At 37.8% G+C, this 18487-nt stretch overlaps 1 protein-coding gene across 1 annotated transcript; it reads left to right on the forward strand.

The window, feature by feature from the left end:
• The first annotated feature begins 7353 nt into the window (after positions 1–7353).
• On the forward strand, positions 7354–12273 carry LOC137716603 (dynamin-related protein 5A). Its single transcript, XM_068456050.1, has 8 exons — positions 7354–7781; positions 8532–8723; positions 8802–9008; positions 9180–9608; positions 10002–10229; positions 10313–10515; positions 10826–11476; positions 11883–12273. Exons 1-8 carry the CDS (start codon positions 7404–7406, stop codon positions 12067–12069), a joined length of 2475 nt encoding a protein of 824 aa, XP_068312151.1. The 5' UTR covers positions 7354–7403; the 3' UTR covers positions 12070–12273.
• The last annotated feature ends 6214 nt before the right edge of the window (positions 12274–18487 follow it).

Genomic DNA, 18487 nt, shown 5'->3' on the forward strand with positions numbered 1-18487 from the left:
AACCCTTAACCATTAAGACAATTCACTATTTACCATGCATCAACATTTATTTTAATTTGTCACAAGTTGTTTACAAATTGAGGGGTTTTGGATACTGCTATGATAGGTCTCCACTGACGTGAAATTTTAACTCCGCCAGGGTTTGTCATTTAAGAAGTACAATGCTAGCTCCAATTGAAGTGAGGTAACTTTTCATGAAATCCAAATTGAAAGACAAAGTGCATGTCGCGCCACTTGGAACCCAAATTAATGTTTATTAGAGCAACTCTAGCGTTGGAGCCCTCATCCCAGGTTATGCACTATTCAATCCACCTAATGAACAGTAACTGCCCTTAATGAACAGTAATAGCCCTGGCAATAGCATTTGCATCTCCACATTTGCATCTCCACCGTTACACTTCAATAGTCTTGGCAATAGGCAATAAAATATTAGTATTTTTTTTATTTATAAAATAATACAAAATAATTTTAATTGTAATATCGGATAAGATTTTTAATCGTTCTCGTTGCGTCACGTGTCATTATCCGAAGTATTATTAAATAATACAAAATAATTTTATTTGTAATTTCGGATAAGATTTTTAATCGTTGTCGTTGCGCCACTTGTCATAAAATCCGAAAAGACAATTATTGGGAATGGATTTCTGATAAATTTTTTAATCGTACTCGTTATGCCACGTGTCATTATCCGAAAATACAATTATTGGTGATGGATTTCTGATAAGATTATTAACCAATCACGTCGCGCCACGTGTCATAATCTGTTCACAATCTTTGAGGATAGATTTCCATTAGATTTTTAACAAATGATGGCATGCCACGTGGCATTATGTACAACCTAATCATTTCTGAATCCTTCATATAATCCACCATCCATCCTCACACATCTCACACTAATTTTCTCAAGATCTCTATCATTATTCATAGTTTCTGCTTCTTTCTTCACAAAAATCTGTATCATTATTCATAGTTTTTGCTTCTTTCTTACAATGTCTTCTTCTTCCTCAAGGATAATGTGAGAACTCGATCAGGAAGAGGAAGAATTGTTTAACCAATCAGAAGCAATGTTCAATCACCAGGGGCAAAAAATGAGATGGAAGAGGATGAGGAGCGTAGAAGGAGAGATGATGAAGTAAGAATGGGCAGAGCCTCACATTCTCGTCGAGTCATCCAAGCTATGACTCAGATCTGCAGGCCCAGCCGTTCCGGAAACCTTGATAGAAGCAGGCAACGACGAGGTATGGAACTCTTGGATGATTATTTTGTTCCTAATAGTGCATTCCCTGATATGTACTTTAGACGTTGTTTTAGAATGGAACGACATTTGTTCAACAAAATCATGATTGCTGTTTGCAACCATGATTCTTACTTTGTGCAAAAGAAAGATGCTTTTGGTGCTATGGGTCTACTGCCTGAGCAAAAAATTATTGTTGCCTTGCGGATGCTTGCATATGGAGTATCTGCAGACCAAGTAGATGAGATAACGAGGATGGGGAAATCAATCATTCTTGAGTCCCTGATGAGATTTTGCGGAGCAATCGAATCTATGTACACCACTGAGTACCTCCGCAAACCTACAAACATGGACTTGGAACGACTGTTGAAGAAGGCCTAGATGCGTGGTTTTCCTGGGATGATTGGAAGCATTGATTGTATGCACTGGATGTGGAAAAACTGTCCAAGTGCATGGCCAGGCGCTTATGGGGACAGAAAATGAGCAAAAAATATCATTCTGGAGGCGGTGGCATCTTTTGATACATGGATTTGGCACGCCTTTTTCGGGGTCCCGGGAGCTCAAAATGACATCAACGTCCTTGCCCAATCCCCAGTGTTCAACGATGTCCTGCAAGGAAAGGCACCAAAAGTCACGTATGAGGTCAACGGACGTATGTACGACGGGCCATACTACCTAGCTGACGGCATTTACCCGCGATGGTCAACATTTGTCAAAACAGTGCCACGTCCGCGGAGTGCAAAGGAAAAACACTTTGCAAGCTGTCAAGAGGGGTGCAGGAAGGATGTGGAGCATTGTTTCGGTACCCTCCAAGCTCGTTGGGCGATCGTCAGGGGTGCTGCCAGATTGTTTGATGTAAAGTCGCTTCGATCCATCATGATGACGTGCATCATTCTTCACAACATGATTATGGAAGATGAGTACGATTATGAAGCCGTTGATGAATATGAGCCAGACACGATGAACAATTCAATAACACGTATATATTGTGCTCATGACGCCACCGATGAGCTCGTGCAACATGAGCCATTACAAAGGGATGGACGTTACAATGAAAGGCTCATTCAACGATATACTGCATTTCAAATGCCAGACATGCATAATGCCCGGCAAATTGACTTGATAGAGCACCAGTGGGCATGGAAACAAGCTGAAGATAATTAAGTTCATTTAGTGTGTTTTTTTGAATTTGGTATGTTTATGTTATTTTATTTGGTGTGTTTTATTATTTGGTATGTTTATGTAATTTTTTTAGTGAGTTTTTAATTATTCCGTATGCTTATGTAATTTTAGTATAAATATTTTTTAGTGTGTTTTTATCATTTCAATAAATATTCTCTTAGTATAAATAACTTACCAAATTAATTTGAATAAATATTCAATAAATTGGAAACAACATAAATAATACAAACAATAAATAATAAATTACAACCCAAAGTGATTGGAAAATTATGGGCTCCGATTACAAAAAGTACTCTATTCATCATCACTTAACCAATTTGTGGTGCTAGGATGATCTTCTCTTGTGGTGCTAGGACCATATTGGCTTGCTATCGCTTCTCTTACACGCCTCCTTCGCACCACGTCCGTTTTCTCTGACTTCCAAAAAAATTTAGAATTTGGAGACTTCCCTTCTAAAGGCGTGTTCATAATCTCACGATCTCGTTGAGCCCGTCTTTCTTCTCTAACATGTTCCCTTTCTTGCCTAAGTAGCTCTTTTTCTCTCTCATTATCCTGAAATTCTCTCTCAATAGCTGCAGCTTTTGCGCCAGTTCCCTCGCCAAAGTCAATTCACCTTGGCGAGTAAGCTCTTCCATGAACTTTGGATAATCATTCTTGGAAGCACTCCATTTTCTCTTTGAAGCCTTCTTACCTTGAGGCCTAATTGGATAACGGGTCGAACCCGACGCTTTGGTTCTTTTCCCACCAATTTTCTCAAGATAATTGGTATGAATAAGATTCCACATTTCTCGCAACTGCATCTCATTACCCGTAAGCGAACTATGAGTAGAGTACTTTTCTTAATTTTAAAACTATTTTTTCTTTTATTTTTTTATTTATAAAGCATATTAATATCCACCATTAATCTCAGATCGAACGGTGGATATTAAATAAGACTTTTTTTTATTTTTTTTGACCGTTGAGATCGAATGGTCCAAATTAAATATCCGTTGAGATCGAACGGACCGTGGGAAGCCACGTGGCTTCCCAACGGTAACTGAAAAAGTTAATTTTTTTTCTAATTTTGTATCGGCGACGCGCCCCCACGCGCGAGTGGGGTGTACGCGCCTGACACAAAAAAAATTAAATAATGCCTGACGCTAGGCTGACGTCAGCACTGATGTCACATGGGCTTAGGCTCTCGGGCTGGCAATTCTCCACGGGCCCGGAGCTCGGGCCTCCACCTTCACTCAGGCTTGCCCACGCTGGAGCTGGTCCACGGGGCCTCGGGCCCCTGTTCTCTCCCCCGTCCCCCGAGCAAATGCCCACGCTGGGCTTGCTCTTAGGGCTTTTATTTATACACATTCTCAAACAGGGCGAATGGAAATAAGGATCAAGGTGGTCTTAGGACCATATGAGTGAGAAAAATATATAGGTGAAGTATTTCGATGACTCTTCAAATGTTTGATACGGATCTCTTTTATGCCTACTAAATGTTTGATATAATGCATGTTAGACATATCTCGACATGTTACATCAACAACACTTGACAAATTTTCTCTATATCACTCATATGATTACTTCTGCATGTGCTGATATCTGTTGACATGTTTATGACAAGCCCACTAAGTGAATAAACTGATTTTTGTTTTTGTGTGCTTTGCGCTTTGTTTCTATCTGAAAAACTTGAATTTAACATTGGGACCCCAAGGTTCAAATCCTAGATCCACCACTGCTCTCAAATCCTTCATTTGAGTAGTTAGAAATGTTACGTAGCACGAACGTTACTCCATCCATACGTAGCTAATTGATCTGCCACCATGTTTGCTTCACAAATTATATACTCGATGTCGACCACCTGCAGATTAATTGCAAGTGTTTGAATATCCTAAATCAACGATAACAGACGCGATGAGGGATTTTACGATCTTGGAGAAACATCAAAATTGCTTCGGACTTAAGAGCAGGATGAAACTCAACGACTTTAATTAAAGGAAGAACAAATCCATCAAAATTGAAACAATCTTAAGTCTTTACTTATCATTAAGAGAAATGCTAAGGGGATTCTCTCAAAATGAGACTCTGCATGGACTATCTATCACCTCATACTTTTGACACAATATTTTACATTGTTGGCACGGAAATAAATGTTAAATTGTGAACTGACAGAGATATATGGAGAGTTTCGCTTTTGAGAGAGAGTCACCTTAGTATTCCTCTGTCATTAAAGCATTAAATTTGTTCTGGATTTTTTTAGTCTTTTTATAAGACTTGGTGGAACTCAATGATTTAATTTAATTACTTGTAAAACAAGAGTCTGAAGAGCTAGACATTGCTGAGACAAAATGCTTCCTCAGTTTTATGGTGAAATTATTTTAAGGTAACTTTACTAGGACTCATGTGTCTCTTGTTTTTCCAGAAACTACGTACTACGTCTCGTGCATACATACATATGTTTTGAATCTTAATGTTGAAAGTAACATTACCAACATTCCTCTTACTCGGGAAGCTTTTCCTTATTTTGTGTTAACCATGGCTTTTATGCTTCCCTTCAAGTCTTATGTTTTTCTTTATTCAAGCGATACTGGAGAAGAGGGAACTTGGATCGATGAGGTACCCAAGTTCGAGATGAATGTTTTACTTCAGCTCTAAACCATTTGTCTTAAAGTCCTATATTACGGTAAAATGTATGGTTAGTCATTGAGCTCCTCGACTTCAATTTTGGTTATTGTGATTTTATTTTTTTCAATTTGGTTATTTAATTTGTTTTGTTTAGGTAACAGATTAAGGGCCACATTGAAAGTGTGATAATTAATTAGATATGTTTGTACCATACTTCATCAATTGCGAAACTACCAAGCACTGGTTAACTTCATACCTTCATAGATCCACTAAAGCAGTCGTGCTAATGCACCCCTGCCGAAGCACAAGAGTGTCTCTCCAACCAGAAGGCCAATCACAACACAACACATGTCAACATCAGAATAAAACTCTTAGAATCCCACATTAACCGTGGACAGAAGCCATAGATTCTCCTCAACTATAAAAGGAGACCATTCTCCAACAAATAATCCCTAAGCCATTATTGTACTTAAACTTGTCATTAGAACTCACTAATGATGATTATATGCTTGAATTTATGTATTGTGTAAACTCTTTACTATTAATGAGAAGCCCTCGACCCTCATAGACGTAACCTAACTTAGGGTGAACCACGTACATCTTGTGTTTACTTCCCTATCTTTATCTTTCTACATATTTACCTACACATAATGATCAAAGCAACCGTGTGAAGGTCACAAACTTGACATTTTACGTTGTTCCAAAATCTCACTGATTTTGTGCACCATCAAGATACAATCCAAATTTTCAATTGAGGCAAAAATAATCCATTTGTTTTCGAGAGAAATATTGCTGTGGTTTAAAAAAAAAACACTATGAGATTTGTCTCCGAGTGTGAGAGACTTTCTCTCTTCTTGAGAGTCATTCCCACCGTTAGTGTGAGTAGCATCTAACCCGTTCATTTCGTTGCTACCTGCCCTCGCCATGGTGGGGGTCAGTGGAAGATCTGACCTTTTTCTTTCTATTTCCTCCTTTCGTTCCTTTTGCTACCTTTCTCCCCATTTTAACCAGTCCTTTATACCTTATGGGTGTCCATCTTCTTCGAACTCTTTCGATTAGGTCTGTAGTTAATTTTCAATGCATTTTGATGCGTTCTTTCGAGAGGGTATGTAAAGTTCCGGTGGTTACGCCGGCTCAGGTGTTTACAACACCACCTTCTTCTCTCTGTCTGCCTTTGTTGGCAGTGTTATTTGTGGTAATCCCACAATCTTCTTTCAATTTCTAGCCTAGACCGGTGCAACATTTGTGGCTGGGCGATGGAGTATCACTTCATTTTGTCTCTGTGGTGCCACTTGGTGGAAGTTGTGGCATCAATTGGGGAAATCAAATTCGATTGATGGGGAAGAACTGTTGCGGCAATGAGAGGAATTTGGAACATTCTGGTGCTTTGTATCAAACTTTGGGCTCTTGGCGGGGTTTTTTAAAGTTAGCTTGGGTGGCACCTTTTTGTTTTGTTAATATTTGTTTGTGGGCCTTTGTCTTTTAAATTCTTTTACAATAAAATTTCTTCCTTGCTACGGAAAGGATTTATAAAAAAAAAAAAAAAAAAAAAAAGGTTTAATTTTCGTCTTTATTTGACAGGAAAATTGTCTCAAAGTATTTTTAGGATTTTACTCCCAAGCTTCAAGGCTACGGATGTGATTTTCAGGACGTGATTTTCAACACTCATCGAGCCATATTCATGACTTCAAACAAGTGTTGGTTGTGAATTGAAGTGTTTTAAGTAAAAATAAAAACGAGAAATGTTAAAGGCGTTCTCTCAAAGTAAACCTTTTTATGAACTTTCTGTTACTTTACAGTTTAACGTCAATTCTCGTTTAAACATTATAAAACATTATGCGAAAACCATGAGATGACAAATAGTCTACAAAGAGTCTCCTCAATATTTCTCATTCAAAATTGTCCTTATTAAACTATTGACAAAATAAAAAACAGTAATCAACTTCATAATTAAGCAGCATGTCTTTTATTAAAGATGTAACTTTAATCTATGATATTCATGTTTGGTATGAATAATTTTGTGCTATTCAGTGTACTATCCCTTGTGCAAGTGGTCCTTTACCACAGTAGTAGAAAGGTGTTGAGCCCTTGCATGATGACGTGAGTTCAAACACCATCAATAACTAATCTAACAAAATCTATCGTTTGTCAGGCAAAATGAACTATTAACTGCACCTAAAAGAGATTTGAGCCGAAAATCGAGCCCATCTTCTTCTCACCCCAGAAACCAAACCCAACCCACAAAACAACGGCATGCCGTTCGCGTCCTCTCTCGTTGAGAAACGAGATAAACGACGATCGGCTTCATTTCTCAAAATTCAAATTCAAAAATCCCCCCAACGCTCACACTCCCTCTCTTCTTTCTCTCACTCATCTCTGTGCAGCAATGTCCGCAAACACCACCACCCTCACAACCCCGACCAAAACCCCGTCGGGAAAATCATCCCGCTCCCGGAAACATCCTCACCCCGATTCCACCGCCGAGAGCGAAATGTCATCTTCGTCGTTGGCCTCCCTTGCCAACTCCAAGTCCCGATTCGAGGCCTACAATCGCCTCCAGGCGGCCACGGTGGCATTCGGAGAGAAACTCCCGATTCCAGAGATCGTTGCCCTCGGTGGACAATCGGACGGCAAGAGCTCTCTCCTCGAAGCACTCCTCGGGTTTCGCTTCAATGTCCGGGAAGTCGAGATGGGCACTCGCCGTCCTCTCATTCTCCAAATGGTCCACGACCCCACCGCACTTGAGCCCCGCTGCCGATTCCAGGTCTTCCTTCTTTCGTATGCAATGTAGCTCCTTCATTGTTTTGCATTTTGTTGTTCTAGTTAGTTCATGATAATTTTAGGGTTTTTTAGTCAATTCTGTTTGGTTGCTGAGGATTCTTGAGAAAATTGACGATAGTTTGAGCTTTAAATGTACTTGTTTTCTGCGGATTCTTAATGTTTCGACATTTCGAAGCATATGGGAATAAAACAAAGCACATTTGGAATTGTGTGTAATGAGCTATCTTCTGTTTCTGAGAAATTGGGGGAAATAAATGGCCATGAAGATCTGAGTTTTATTAGGCTTTTTCATATGCAGAAATGTGGAATACTAACGCAATTACGATTAATGCAGAAAATTTGTTTTAAACGGTGTACTGATCGAGTTTTTGGCACAAAGGTTGGGTAGGATGATTTCTGAAATGTGTTTTCCTTTTTGATATATATATATATATTTTTTGGGTTTAAGGCAAATCGAAAAACTGATAGAAATGAAAAACGGAAAGAAAAAAGGGTTTTCATTTATCTGGTGTTGGTTCCAAAGGAAAGCGGTAACTCTACTCAGTCATTTACTACACGACATTCGACATAACTAAAGTTTCGTACTGTTGAAATCTAAACTTTCAAGCGTGACTATGTAGGTGATGTTCTTGCAATTCTTTTTAATGCCCTTTGACTTCCTCCAATAATTTCAGTTGTGTGATATATGATGGTTTAATACACAATGTATTAATCCCTAGAGTATTGTAAACAGGAAGAGGATACTGAAGGATATGGAAGCCCAGTCGTTTTGCCATCGGCCATTGCAGACATCATTAAGTCCCGCACTGAGACACTGTTGAAGAAAACTAAAGGTGCAGTTTCTTCAAAGCCAATTGTTATGAGAGCAGAATACGCACACTGCCCGAACCTCACCATTATAGATACTCCAGGCTTTGTTCTTAAGGTGGGTTTTACGATTCAAGTACTGCAACGTATGTGCGTTTATTTTGATTTGTGTTAATGGTTTGAATTTTGTTGGTAGGCAAAGAAAGGAGAGCCTGAAAGAACTCCTGATGAAATTCTTTCCATGGTGAAGTCACTGGCTAGTCCTCCACATCGTATACTCTTGTTTCTCCAACAAAGTAGTGTGGAGTGGTGCTCCTCGTTGTGGTTGGACGCCATTCGGGATATTGATCCGACCTTTCGAAGGACGATTATCGTGGTCTCGAAGTTTGATAATCGGTTAAAGGTATGTAGTTGTTTAAATCTTCATGAGCCCATTTATGGCATGGTAAATATATGAATAGCTCACTAAGTATTCATGGCTTGGTGCAGTGTAAATTGGTTCTGTACTTCTGTTGAAATGGTGTTTATGTTGTTTGATATATTAATTTTGGATTTATGAATGTAATATATGCAGGAGTTTAGTGACCGGTGGGAGGTGGACCGCTATTTGAGTGCAAGTGGTTATCTTGGCGATAACACTCATCCATTTTTTGTTGCACTGCCAAAGGATAGGAATACTATTTCAAATGATGAATTTCGCCGGCAGATAGCTCAAGTAGATTGTGAAGTTTTACGACACCTTCGTGAGGGTGTTAAGGGAGGCTTTGATGAAGAGAAGTTCAGACCATATATTGGATTTAGCTGTTTGAGAGACTATTTAGAATCTGAGCTTCAGAAAAGGTACAAAGAAGCCGCACCAGCAACTCTTGCTTTGCTTGAGCAGCGCTGCAGTGATGTCACCTGTGAACTAGCCAAAGTGGACTCAAAAATACAGGCCACCTCTGATGTTGCTCAGCTCAGGAGATCTGCAATGCTGTATGCAGCTTCTATAAGCAATCATGTGGTGAGTAATATCTGTGACAGGTTTTCAAAACATATAATACAAAGTATAAGTTTTACTTGAATTTAAGTTTAACTTTCCATAGTATTTCCGGCAATTCTCAACACTTATTATATGCGTGTCTTTTCAATTTTTTCCAATCATCCTCCATTGCTGCTTCATTAATGCGAATGCCACATGTAGTCAGGAAAAAACTTAGTCTTCAAACCAAAAAAGCACTCGTCAGAGAGAAATTTAATTGTTGATTCTCATTCTATTTACAAGTAATTCGTCGGCGCGTTTCATTGTCATTTATTCATATGCTACAATAAAATCTTCTCTTTTTGAGGTTCTGATTAATTTTGAGTTTGAGAGGTATAGCTTGACTGTATTCCCTCTTATTTGTAAATTTCGAAGGCTACTTTGATTGATGGAGCAGCAGACCCTGCCCCTGAGCAATGGGGGAAAACAACTATGGAGGAGCAATCAGAAAGTGGTATTGGGGGATGGCCTGGCATCACAGCAGATATAATGCCTCCCAATGCTACCCTTCGACTTTATGGAGGAGCTGCATTTGAAAGGGTTATGCATGAATTTCACTGTGCTGCATATTCAATTGAATGTCCTCCAGTGTCTAGGGAGAAGGTAATACATATTCTGCTAGATCAATTTAGCTAGGAATTTTTTATAATTTGTACAGAGGCAAGTTCTAAGTCATCTTCTAACAGGTGGCAAATATCCTACTTGCCCATGCTAGCCGAGGAGGGGGTAGAGCAGTGACGGAGGCAGCTGCAGAGATTGCACGTTCTGCTGCACGCTCATGGCTTGCTCCTCTTCTTGACACTGCATGTGATCGGCTTGCATTTGTTTTGGGAAATCTTTTTGATCTTGCCATAGAACGAACTCACAACCGTGATTCAGAATGTAAGAAGCTGTCTTCCTTACACTTTGATTTTTCCAGATCAAATGTTTTACATGAAATGTGCATTAACAGATGAGGGAATGAGTAGAATGTGGAACTTTGAGTAATTTCATGCTCCTTGGAATTGAATGTTCACTGTATCTTTGGCTTCCTGCATTAACACTTATTACATAAATGCTTCTCTTTTATATTTTCCCCTGATTTCTTTTTGTTGATTTCCAACCTAGGATTCAAATATGAACCTTTATATTTATGGGACTCATAGTACTCAGTTCTGATAATAAAACCTTGGGCTACTTGTTTACTGTGTAGGTGGGAGGAAATCCGGAAATATGGATGGATATATTGGTTTCCATGCTGCTCTTAGGCAGGCACATAACCGATTTATAAAGGAGCTGGCTAAACAGTGCAAGCAACTAGTTCGGCATCACCTCGATTCAGTTACAAGTCCATACTCTTTGGTTTGTTATGGCAATGACTTTCAAAGCGGTTTTGGCTCCAGTAATAACTTTAACCAGCCTTCAGTCACATCATTTTTACTTGAGTTATCTGATGCCACGATGAAAGATCAGGAGAATATACCTCCAGAAAAGAACGCACACCAAACTACTCCTGGAAAAGGTACAGATGCCAGAGATGCTCTTCGAGAAAGCCAAATGACGGTGCCTGAGACCCCATCACCTGATCAGCCATGTGATGGTGGCTTGAAGAAGGATCTTGGGAATGGCATTGACGTAGGAGCAAGAAAGCGGATTTCAAGAATGCCTGGAAATAACAGAAGTTCTGACAATACAAGAACACAACAAAATGGTGGTTCCCTTTTGTTTGGAAATGTTGATGGCACTTTAAAATCAACCACAGCTTACACAGAAATCTGTTCATCAGCTGCACAGCACTTCGGGCGGATACGTGAAGTTCTTGTGGAAAGAAATGTTGCATCAGCTTTGAATTCTGGTTTCCTAACACCTTGGTGAGTTTCCTTAACTATATGTTGATTGCACACACAGGTTGCTGATCTTACCAATGACCTTGCTTCTGCAAGTCAAACTTTCAAGACCGCGAGATTTTTCGTGAAATTGAACATTTCGAATTATACACGTCATTTCGTTTTTCATGTTTTTGTTTTCCTCCTGTCTGTCTTTCGTACTTCTTTCATACGTATTTTTCGCTTTCCTACAGAACCCTGCAAAATGCCCTCAAATACTTGATGCTTCAGAACCTTTCTACAAAAAAACAAATTCGTCGTTCTTTAAATTCTTTTGTTTTATTCCACATAATTTGGCTTGGATATAGATCATACTAATATGTACATTTTCATGGAAATCATTCCTTGGCAGATTTGGTGACATTGTTATATATTTTCCTGTTTTATGCAGTCGGGATCGGCTTGTTCTGGCTATTGGTTTGGATTTGTTTGCTGTGAACGATGAGAAGTTCATGGACATGTTTGTCGTACCTGGCGCAATTGATGTACTGCAGAACGAGCGACAATCACTTCAGAAGCGTCAAAAGACACTCCAGTCTTGTTTGAATGAGTTTAAAAGTCTTGCTCGCGCACTTTAATGGTAGAAATAGTTTTATAGGGGTTGTATCTCAAGGTTTACTGCCGGTGAACAATTGAATTTTCACTCCGAGGCTAAAATTTGTTGTCGCTAATCATTGAATGCCTCATCGGCTGTGCTCTGTAACGCCATTTTTTCTCATTTGGCATTCATTTTTGTGTATATGTCACTCTGCACTTTTAATATTGATTGAGCGATGAATTCATTCTGCAGTTTCATATTATTTAGTGTTCTGCAAGGTGCAATTCTGAGACATTGATCTACAATACGACTGAGTCACGGAACGATTCAATTGGACTGTTGTTTTCTGAAAGGGACATTGTCAAGAGATATACTGCTGCACCAATTACAGGGTTTCGCCAAACCGCAGTGGCTCGAATCTCCTAGCATGACAGTGTTATTAATTTATCATTTGCGATCCAAGTGTGGTGCACAAACTAAAAGCATATATGCAACAAATGTGTGTAAAAACCCTATAATTTTTTATACGGATGATGATGACGGTGTCATGCTCACCTCTACCTTCTTCTCTTTCGCCAACTGAACCTGGACCTGACAGTCCACCGTATTCGTGCGTATAGCTGGCCTCGACCGAAACTTCGATATCCTACCTTTCATGACAAATGGAATCCTGGTTTCAAAGGTGATCTTGGCGCCCGCCTTAATTGATGCGCTGTTGTTCTATGTGGTGGTCGTGGAGAAATTGTGTGCGAAGCTGATGGTTATGGCGACGGGATCATCTTTGCTAGTTTTGTTTGTGGCAGTTTGGCTGAGCACGGCGAGCGGAGTCCCGCATCATCGAAGGGAAATCAACGGAAACGGTCCTCTTCAGAACGGGCTCTTCGAAAGCAAATATGTTTCTTTAGTCATGCTCGGTTCGATGGCTGTTAAAAGTAAGCTAAAATCTCTGCTAGTGTTGTCGGTATTGCTGTCATACCTGCAAAACTTGTTGTACAAGCTCCGGAGAGCGATGGTCTTACTGTCCACCGTAACTAACTGATACCTTTGACGCGACTTGTCGTCTTTCTCTTCGAATTCAACGATAGTCGAGCCCGGAACGTCACTATCATCGTAAGCCAATAGGTTTTTCTCCGGTGGATCTGCTCTTTATGCAAACTACGGTACCATTAGCGTTATCCGGAATGATTTTTTGGGCTACCGAAGCAACTCCGATGTCATCGCATGAGAACTGCGGTAGCCCGGTTTCGGCACTCGGATATAGGTATTTTCCATTGGCGGCGCTTTTCAAGGCAACGTATTTGGGTAGTATAATCAAAGACTCCTAGTTGGTTACTTTGAAGACGTCTGCCGAGTTTGGGTCTGGCGTTCCGCTGTTTGCCATGCATTGTAGCCGGGTTGTAACGGACCTCTACGTTGTCATCATCCACACGACGTACCTATTAAAATCGTTTGTAACTCAGTTATTTGTGAGCATTCACATTTACACTACATATTTCGAGTTTGATTTTTTACTCCCACGATATCAATTGAAATAAAATAAAAATTCATTAGTACAAAAAAAGAGTTCATTTTCACACATTTTTTTATTTCTATCAATCAAATTAGTTAAATCATATACGATCAACCATCATAATTAAACTTGTGTGTCTATCATTTCCGTAAAGAAAATGATTATCAAAATGGTTATAAAAGGGATGTAAAGAAAGCAATGCCTGGTTTAGGTGAATTTAGAGTTTGACAGGATGTAAACAGTCGAAAACTCGAAGGATCATTTCTCGCTCACCGGCTCAATTGGATTCACTTGGGCAATGATAAGAGAACGGATTGGACTAATCCCACACATTTTTTCTTTAAATAAGAGCTAAACCTGATAATGAGCTAGACATAATAATTTGGTTCAAATTTGTCTTTGGCGAGAATCGAACCTGAGATCTCTCACTTACAAGTGAAGAGAAATATCACTACCATAGTACTAAGAGACAATTTAAAAGCCTAATATTTATGTTTTAAGCTCAAATTAGAGATTGGATTGCCATAGCTTGTATAAGAGTTGGCAGTTCCTTGCACGACCATTTAATCCGATACGAAACGACACGAAAATAACAGGAATCAGGAAACACATTAACTAATCGGGTCGTTATCAAATCCGTTAATAACGAGTTCTTAACAGGTCTACATGCAAGTAACCTTTTTCAACCCGTTAAGAAAAAGGTTAGTTTGGTAATTTTAAACTACTAAAAAAACCTTACTTAGTCAAGTGAGATTAAATCCTTATTGTTGGATTCTATATCATACCTCTCCCAGGCCATAGTCCAAAGGCTGACAATCCTAACTTTGTTTGTATTCTCTCTGTCTCGACTCTCGACGTACGCTCAATCTCTCTCTACCATCGCCATCTCTCTGTCTCCATCCAAGCCACTACCACAAGCACAGACGTATCTAATCTCGTTGCCCAAACCACCACTACAAGACATCACCGCACCAGTGATGAATCACGACCACCACCGACTCCGCCCATAGCCCAACTGCAAGGTTGTACATCGAGATACAAATTCCCAGCTGACAAATGATATCTGACCACCAATCTCTCCCCACCATCTTAGATCTCCACCGCCACCACCATCGAAAGCTTCCATTGGAAAATCCGAAGTTCTATACTACTTGGCTGAATCCGTATGTTTTCCATGAATTCATGAACTCTATTATTATTATTAACATGATTTTGATATTTCAGAGAATTTTTATTATTTTATATGGCATTGGGAGATCTTGTCAATTTCACCAAATAAATTTGAGGTTTCCTCGTGCTCGTGCTCTACGGTTGGTTGTTGAATAACTCCCGTCATTTTGTTGTTTTTCGTCACGATAATTGTGCAAGATAGTTGTGGAATGTAAAGTAGCCAGTGCAATTGTTAGACCAGCCACTCACATCCCAAAACTATTGAGCAAGCGTTTCTCGCCCGTTGGAAATTATCTGTTCAAGCACACTCCTAATCTTACACACTAATATTTGTTGTTTTTTCTTTGAGCACCATTATCATGGTGCATGATTATGATATTAGAATTCTCATATATATTACCTATGAAGAATTTGGGATGAGCTGAAAAGGGATCGGAATAAAATCAATCTTCATTTTTTTTTTCAAAGTCTGTCATGATAATTTACGATTGTTGGGGCGCATGCAGGGTCATTTTCTTCTCCCCCAATGATTCATTGATATTGTTATGTGATGGTCTCTGAATTCTTGGGTTTTTCTACTTCTAATATAAATATATTGATAATTATTCACTTTGACTTTTAAGACAAACTCACAAAAAAGTATTAATAAAAAGTTATACGGTAGACAGCTAATATCTGCCCTAAAAATTCAACGGAACTATCATGAACCTGTGACAGAGGAGAGGATCAGGATATCAAATATGTGAGTGTTGAGTGTGGAGTGTGGTCCCTCGAACTTCCATGTTCCATCCTCAAATGTCCCTAATCTCAGAGACCTAATCCGACAAGATAAAATTACTACTACTACTTATAATAAGTTTACTATAACAACCTTTCTTGCTGGTTGGAGTGCCTACTCGCCATACCTACACAACTTTATTTGCTCAACTTTGTCACATTATCGACCTAAAAATTCATCTCACTAATACCGTTTTATGCAGCGTTTTATTGAATGGTTAAAGTAAATGAAAATACTTATGTCTTTATTTGAGAAAGTTTCATTCCTTACGATGAGTCTCACTTAAAAGAGAGACGATGGGAGAGAAAATCTTTTAAGGTATAATCATATCATTTTAGATAGTCTGACATGTTATGTTATCAGATTGTTTGTTAGAATTGTATATCTAACGTACGTTATCAACTCAACAATTTGATTGATAATACCTAACAAGATAATATGTTCAATTGTGTGACAAGAAATTTGTATGCTCATACTAATTTTATATAGCAAAGAAATAATACATCATAAGGTTTTTTATTAGGTAAAAACTTTTGTTGCCAAAAAGAAACTCTCAGTAGAAGGCATACAAGACAAATACAACTTGGTATGGTCAGCAAAATACAACTTGAATTATCACACTAAACTTTTATGTGTTTTATGCACTGTTTTATTGAAGGGTTAGAGTCAATGGTCTTTATGCCTTTCATTTGATAAAGTGGCTTACTGCATTTGAGTCTTGGTAAGAGGATAGATAGGAGAGAAAATCTTCCATAGATGAATATTCATCTCTTCTCAGATAGACTGACATGTTCTTAAATATTATTATTTAATATCGCATATACATTCTGATTTATCTACTTAGCAAATATAATTGGCAACTAACAACATAATATGCTGGACTGTGTGATAAGAAGGTTACTAACGTTCTTATTTAATTGGGTATAACAAAGATATACGTCATAAAGTTTGATCATTAGGTGAAAGCCAACTTTTGTTTGCCAGAATAAATCCTTATTAGTGGGCGCATATACAAGACAAATACGAGTACAACTTGCTATGGTCAGCAAAATACAATTTGTGAAAAGGACTACATATTTTTATCTCAAGCATTTTGGTCTCAAATTTGACTTGGTTCATATGACTGTTGTGTCATCAGCATAAAGAACTAAGAAGATCTATTAAATTCCAAGTAGGACTAATAATTTCTTATCAAACAGGTCTGTCAAATTACAAGCATGGTGTTGAAGGACTGATCCATCATCACGAATGACCATTAACAAATATTTGGAGTGCCATTGATAGATCAATACTTTAGGCTATTTTTAATGAACGAAAAATTTAGAGTTAAAAGTTATATTTGATTCTTAAAATGACTTAATTCTTCTACAATGCACCGAAAAAGTTAGGGTCATATATGCCTTTGGAGTTATATGCAAAGTCACATTTGACTTTAGGTTTAACTCTAGAGTTAAAAATGACCGTCACCTTAATTACAAGATAAAAACGTTCTACATGACTCTAAATTTTGACTCAATGTCTCTCTAATGCACAAGAGTTAAAAGTTGAACATGGATTTACATGCATTAGAGATAATAAAACTTACCCTAGTATATTTAGAGTCAAATATAACTTCACAACTTTTAATTTTTGATTTCTAAACTACTCAAATAATCTTTTGGATTCATATTGTAACATGTCAAATTACCATCCCTGAAGAACCTCAACTTGGATAGAGAGATAAATATAATAGGAAAATATCGAATATTCAAAAAGAATTGGAATTGGAATTACCACTATATTGATAAATTTATTTACTCTGTGCCTGGAACTAAACTGAGAAGGGTTGTTTTATTGTCTTCCCAAAATTGTCGAATACACCTAACATTTGATTTGTTTAAGTTGGAGTAATCACTTCGTGTCGAAGACAAAGTATATACAATGTTATAATCTCCATGGATGATGAGTCTGGAGGATAGCATCTTCGATCTTCCTAAACCTGAATGAAATTGCACCCCACCCATCTTAAGAACTAAATAGAAAATATTCTTAAATAATTTATAGATTGATGGAAATTTAAAAAAAAAAAAACAAAACAAAACCAAAAACAGAAAACAAATATACGTCATTCGGAGTCTCTAAATAGTCAATTTCATATTCCATTCGTCAAAAGTATATAAGCTTTTCTTCATTAATGTGTTTGCGGTTTTAGTGATTAGGATTTTGTACAACAATGGAGGGTGTAAATGGGTTTGAGAGCTTGAAAAAAAATAAAAAGAATATTAGGATATAGGTTATCCAACTTTGGGGTGTTCAGAAACAAAAAACCAAAAAATTTTGTTTTAAAAACCTTATGGATTCTAAGCAGTCATTTCATTTTAGAGTATGCAAGTCATTTATCATTAACTTTTTACGTCGGGTGTATTCAACAAATATGTAGGGTGCCAATAAGACAACTCAAATGAGAATGAAGTTGATTCTCATTAATCTATTTACTAATTTTTTTTTTAAAGCAAATATTTGTTTACCAACTTCTACAATGATATTCAGTTAGTTCGCTACCAAATTACTTTTTCTCCACAAATAAGAAGAAAAAAAAAATCATTTAAGTTTATTATTACAAGTGATATTATCATTTTAAACTAAGATAAGAGGAGATGAATGATATGAATTCAGAACATTATGAGTTGAAAAAAATGGCCTTATTTCCATAACAATTCATTACTTAGTATTTTAGAATAAAACTAGAAATTTGATAAACGTAGTCATTAACACTTAAAAAAATCTCATTTTACACTAAAAAAACCACTTTAGTCTTTATTATATCCATACGGGCTGGGGATGAGCTATTATTATCATCATCGCAAATACCAAATTAACGTGAGGAAGCAGAGATGCAGGACATCTGCAATTTTGACTCAGAAAACAAAGGCTTGCATATGGACATATCTCTCTCTCTAGTCTCTACAAATATAAAAAATAAAGAATAAAAGATTCCAGGTCAAGGTCCTCCTCACTTAA

Source organism: Pyrus communis, chromosome 14, assembly GCF_963583255.1.
Source record: "Pyrus communis chromosome 14, drPyrComm1.1, whole genome shotgun sequence".
NCBI classification, from domain to species: domain Eukaryota; kingdom Viridiplantae; phylum Streptophyta; class Magnoliopsida; order Rosales; family Rosaceae; genus Pyrus; species Pyrus communis.